The sequence below is a fragment of the Triplophysa rosa genome, linkage group LG24 (assembly GCF_024868665.1).
Source record: "Triplophysa rosa linkage group LG24, Trosa_1v2, whole genome shotgun sequence".
In the NCBI taxonomy this organism is placed as follows: Eukaryota; Metazoa; Chordata; class Actinopteri; order Cypriniformes; family Nemacheilidae; genus Triplophysa; species Triplophysa rosa.
In genome coordinates, this window is record NC_079913.1 from 3,079,930 (window position 1) to 3,085,929 (window position 6,000).

Below are 6,000 nucleotides of genomic sequence, written 5' to 3' on the forward strand. Positions count from 1 at the left end.
TAAATCCCTTTGGAGAAAATGAATAAGAGAAATCATTCTGAATCCGCTAAAAAATTTAGCGGTCACTGTTTGCGCTCCACCGAGAACAAAAAGTATCACAAATGAGCTAGTCCGCATTTCTGCTTCCTCTTGCTAGTCATGCTATTCCTGGATGACATAGAAAAAGCATCCTTGTGTAATGCAGTGTTGTGGACGCGCACGGGCCCTTGGATCAAACACCACCAGTCACTGCTTCTGAGCCTTTCTCAGCGAGACCCTTAGCGACTTTATGCCAGTATAATAAATGACCCCGTATCACTCTCAATCTCAGGCCGTCCACCATCTGCCACTGCAGTAATGTGAGCTAAACCAGTTCCCCTAAATGTCATTGGTCAATCTACAGTCTGTCCTTCCATACTGATCAATCACAGTTCCTCGTGTTGCATTCATGGCCGGAATAAGACATCAAACTTCCTCGGGTTTGATCTGCAATCCTACATCATATAAAATGTGCAAGAACAGCTCTGCAACTCCAGGAATGCACCAGTGTTCACGCTGGGCGAGCACAGTACGGTAATCCACAGAGAGACGAAAGAACGTCCATTCAAGCAAAAGATGATGAACATAACACAGTCCCTAGATTTGTCCGACACAGAGATGTGGTGTTAGATCACTGGAGGGATTCGTTAGACGGGTTCGCATGTTCATGCGAGTAAAGCGGACAGTGATGCACGGGCCTTAGGTTTGTGGGTCTGGGGTCTCCAATTGTTGTTTCCTGGGTTTGAGGATGAAGGGGAGGCACTGAAAGAATTGGGCTGTCAACAAATAAATAAATCGGCTCTCAGCGGTCAATCCCAAAACGCTCAGTTCTGGGTTGGGAACAGAAATGGCAAAACAAACCACATACATAGATACACGACTTGTGCACAGACTAGAAGTAGATGGAAATTCAAGTAATGTAAAGAAGAAATTAATATCTTTTTCCTGTATAATTGTCAAGACATGACCAAACACGCATTTTATGCAACGAGGATCATCAATGAACAAAACATTAGCTTGCTACAACATCAAAACTATTAAGCAATGTAGTGACCTGTGTATTTTTTGCAACGGCTTGCAAGCTTTCTGCAAACCTCATCCTGACATTTCATTGGTCTGCACACGTCCTTCAGGACCCTTTAAGAGGCACAGAGTGGCGCTTCAAACCTCTCGAACAGAAAATTTGAAATATCAGTGTCGGTTCGCTCATAGCCACAAATCTATTACATTACAGTTCAGTTCACTCGATCCAACACACTGCCTCCAGTCACCAAACACAACAAGTGGGGAAAACGTGCTTTGTTCCAAGATTTGCTTCTGTGAAATACAACTCAAAGCTTTCAGCTGCAGGTTCATTTGCTGTGAATTTATCCAGCTCGCAACAAATTGCATAATGATATACTGAAAGGTTCACATTTTTCACACGAGATATGCAGTCAATGAAACAAATCTCATGTAAATGATGAAGATACGCTCTGATAATACTGTGGAGTCAACATCAAAGATAGTTCACTCAAAATGACATTTCTGTCATTATTTACCCAGTATGACCCATCAGACTCAAACCTGTATGACTTACTTTCTTTCATGGAAAACAAAAGGACAAAAATATTGTTAAGGACTGAAAGCCTCGGTAACAATTGACTTACATTGAAAAAGAAAAAGGTCAACATTTCTTCTCTTGTGTTCCACAGAAAGAGCTTGAATGGATGAAATTAAATTTTATTTTATCTTTGGTTGAACTAACCATGCAAGCCATTAGTTACATTATAAATAACACAATAAGGACATCTGACACACCAAATGAAAATGCCAATATGTTGGTCTACACAACAGCTTCGAAATCCCAAATTCTCCTAAATTATTTGCAAATCACAATTACGCCAACAACCCAAAGCTTGGCGAACAGATGTGTTCACCCAGACACTCCCAAACAACAAGTCAAACATGCAGCCGACTAAAATTAAGGGTTCATATGATTCACCAACAAGCTGAGCCTGTTCAACCAACCGCTCTGAATCACACAAGCCTGTCAAGCCACCCGTCACCCTAACGGTAAATACTTTCATGTTTTTTAAACGAAGAGAGAAGGTCTAATGCGCCCTGTGTGCATTCTGTGCGAGCGGAAGCATTTCTGGAAATGCTATGGCATGTGTGTGTGTGTGTGTGTGTGAGGGGGCGGCAGGCTGAAATCACTGCTGCTGTCAGACAAGCACAGGAGAAAGAAATATCCTCCTTCCACCAACAGCCGACGTCCAACTCACTTAATAAAGCACCGCGCGCCTTCAAACGTATATCCTTCCTCCCATCCAGTGGGTAAATCTGAAAAAGAAAGAGAAGGAAAAATAAGTTCGGCGTGCACCTTTCTACACCGTGCGCTCAGATGCAGCGGGCAGCACATCATGCCTGTGATCTGCAGTGCTTCTGGATGCCCACAAGCACTGCTGTGTTCCCATGCTTGCATATCAACACGTCAATTCACCTCAGCTTGCATTTTGAGGGTTGACATGGTACCTCAAATTGAATCGTATAAAATAAACAGGATTTTTGAGTTTTCAAAGGCTTGTGAATTTTAAAATGGGGTATTTTAAATGAAAAACTCTGGCAATAATAAACATTTCCCAGCAGCTGTCAAGGCATTGCTGCTGTCAAACGCAACAAATGACAGGCATGCAGCGCCGTGCACGTCACGCATTTCGCCACAAATGCAACAGAACAAATGCAACTTTGTGTCAAATATTGAGCGTCCAGGTGTGCTGCATGCGCGCATGCAACGCAAACGCATTGACATTGTGTCTGCTGGGCATTCTACCGCTGCATTAAATGCATCTCGTGCTGCATTCCCGCGCACATTCTGTCTGAATCATATAAAGATATAAATGTATTATTACCCGGCGTTTTCATGTGTCCCGTAATGACGGCTTCTCCAGTTACTGGATGCAACCAGGTCGTACTCTTCGCTTCTTCACTGTTGGGTGAGAAAAAAGGAGAGAGAAGGTGAAAAGCCCGCGACGGGAGACGCTCGAGTCGAACCCACACCCGACTTTCCCTCGCGCGGATATTTACTTGATAAAGAAGACGCGTCCGTCCCGGGTCACGCCGTAACTCCAGGAGGAAGGCAGGCGAGACAGCCACTCCGGGTTTAGGTCCGCCGCCATGACTGAACACTGAGCTGCGGCGCTCGAGCTGCGCGCCTCCGTTCCGCTCGCGCGCACACGCTATTTCTTAGCAACAGTGTCCTGGGCGCGGGAGGGAGGAGCGCGAGAGAGCCGCTGGAGGGGCGGGCGTACGCACGAACACGTCACATGACGTTTTGTGATTTTTTTCTTGTTTTTTATTTACGCGTGCCGTTATTAAGTCTAAAATCACAGTGAAAAGCTGAGATTTGAGTTTTATTGAAACTTAAACCGAGAAATACGTTGACTGGATTTAAAAATGCACAGAAAAGGATTTGATTAAAATTATATTAAACTAAATTTGATTAAAATATTTAAATATTGAATATTTAAATAATTAATATTAAGAAACAACATAGTCTGCAGGTCACACGAATGCAAACAATCAATATCAATCGGTTTTTTTTGTTTGCTAAAACAACATTGGTGTGAAGCATCACTATATGTTATTAGTTCAAATAAAGTATTTTAAAAGCAGTTTTATAAACAGATTTCTAAGAAAATACATTTTAATAAAATGATAATAAACAAAAGTTCATCTGCAGGACAATTAAAATTACTTAAAATAAATAGTTTCAATAAGACTGAAGGCAAAAAAGTGATCGTCCTGAGAGCGTCATTTCACCCCGCATCGGTTCTAATGTTTAAAAACTGAATTGTAATACTTTTACAGGGTTAATAAAACTAAACAGCAGCAAACAGAAAAATACTCATATAAAAGACTTGGGATTTTATTTGGACTCCTGACCATTGTAAAATCATTACAATGTACAGTTTGTCCTAAACATATGTTTGTAGACTAATCTCATTATTTCCTTTGGTTTGTTCAATGGGGACATTCAGTAATGTTTTACTGTAGAGCTGTTATCAGACAATATGTGTTGTAAAAAACACTATACATTTCAACTTGTCTGTGCTTGTCTAATCTCTATCATCAAGGTGTCATTTTATTCATGAGTGACCAATTACTCAGTGCTTGTGTATATTAACACAGGTTAACAGGTTATGTACTCTAAATCAAACTAATAACATTTGTATAACAAATATGTGTGTTGTTTTATCAGATTTTTTGTTTACTGTTTGTTTATCCAACGCGGCACAGTTTCACATATTCACACATTCACAGATTTAAATAATGTGATAAACTCGTGCGGTGCACGTTAACCGGAAGGAATATAAATAATTTACCGTTGAGTGTTCCTTTTGATCTTCAATCTTCATTTGAGTTTAATTTGGTCCTTATAGTAACTAACTGACTTGTAACCAAATACTCATCTCCGAACATTAACTCTTATTAAAGTCTTTATACTTAAATGCGTTCCAGACATTGAGTGACCGTATACAGTAGTCTGTAAACCAGCTACAAATCCACCCAATTAGTAATCCAGCCCGTCTAAGGGCTTTAAAACAGATTAGTGCTGGTGTCTAGAATACCCTCTGTGGTGCTTCTGCACTCAACACTTATTAACTTAACATTGATGCAAGGGGGCTGTTGCCATGCAGTTGCTAAGGTGTTTAGATTTCTATTGGCATTACCAATAGAGCTCAATGGACACTAGGCATCAGAGGGTTCATTTTTAGGGTCATGGGGTTCGTTCAAAACACTAACTTTAATGGTGATGATTGCGATAGTGTGCAGCACTATAAAGCAAACACAGAGATAAGAAGTTCTCTGTGTTACCAGAGTAAACTTTCGTGTGAAAGAGCATCACGACAAAAGGAAAATGAAGCGAGCACATCAGTTTCCTCCATAGCCTGTGAGTGTATACCATGCACGTAATTAGTCACAGTTCGACGGGTACCCGGTGAGGAGTCAGGGTCCCGGCTCCAAGCGTATTCCTCGGCGGGCCGCTCTAAGCTTGTCGCATCCTCCCCGACCCGTCAAAGCTACTCAAGATTTTCATCAAACTTCCAAATGTTCCCCGGGTCTTCTGTTCCCACAGTTATTAAATGGGCTGCGAGTTGTTCTCATAATGAATATTGATGAGGTTTCTCTGTACTGAAGCCTGTCTGAGGTGAGCTTCAATCCCCTAATGCATCACTCTGTTAGATGGCTGCTGTTGAATTGTCTAGAGAAGTTTCGGCTTGGCCCGATATCCACCTTTAGCTTTGCGTGCTTTACTGGATTTTACAGAATATAACTTTTTTCGTTATATTTTATTTCATTTTTATTTAGTATTATTTGATATGATAAGGTTACAGTTTAGTTTTTAGTCTTCCGAAATTAAATTGACGTGTGCAGTGATGTGTGGCACTTTAATCCTACATTAATCTAATATAAATTAATTTAATTGAAACAGATGCAAATGAAGCGTTTATTTGCAAAAACAGATAACTGCAGTTGTTTTGATTAAGTAATAGTAACTCAAAAAATACAGCTACTAACACAATAAAAAAACATGACTTTTGAACATTTTTAAAAACTGAGTTATCTCTTCAAATTTACTCATATGTCAATAAGCAAAAAAATTAAGTAGCTGCATATCGGATGCATTTTTGCACTGCAGAATGTTTCTTGTTTTCTTCATTTAAATCTGATTCTTAACAACGCATGGAAACGGATCTGATGAGTGTATCTGTTAAAGTCAGAAAGAAAGATGTTCACCGGCTATAACTGTAGTGGATCCATTTTCCCCCTAAAAGCTCATTTATTGTGTGATTGTTTTTGGACCGCTGGTACTTCCACTGAGCTCCAGACATGTCAGATTTATCACAGAGACGAGCTCTCTAAAAGCTTCCTAACTGATGGCGTTTGTGTTTTAAGACACTGCGGCGCTGCACGGACGCTTGTTGATGCTGCGTGTCA

At 40.6% G+C, this 6,000-nt stretch overlaps 1 protein-coding gene across 32 annotated transcripts in view; it reads right to left on the minus strand.

Moving 5' to 3' along the window:
* plekha5 (pleckstrin homology domain containing, family A member 5) overlaps nucleotides 1-3,228 on the minus strand; it is a 90,004-nt gene extending 86,776 nt beyond the window's left edge. For 21 of the 32 annotated variants that reach the window (XM_057324781.1, XM_057324780.1, XM_057324812.1 and 18 more), the window contains exons 1-3: nucleotides 3,085-3,227; nucleotides 2,910-2,986; nucleotides 2,283-2,340 (exon numbers count right to left, since the gene is read on the minus strand). In XM_057324781.1, coding sequence (XP_057180764.1) covers nucleotides 2,283-2,340; nucleotides 2,910-2,986; nucleotides 3,085-3,176 — 227 coding nt within the window. In that variant the 5' untranslated portion in view covers nucleotides 3,177-3,227. Of the gene's footprint in view, nucleotides 1-2,282; nucleotides 2,341-2,909; nucleotides 2,987-3,084 lie in introns of all 32 variants that reach the window. The other 11 variants (XM_057324778.1, XM_057324784.1, XM_057324777.1 and 8 more) reach the window with 2 other exon arrangements.
* Between the last annotated feature and the right edge of the window lie 2,772 nt (nucleotides 3,229-6,000).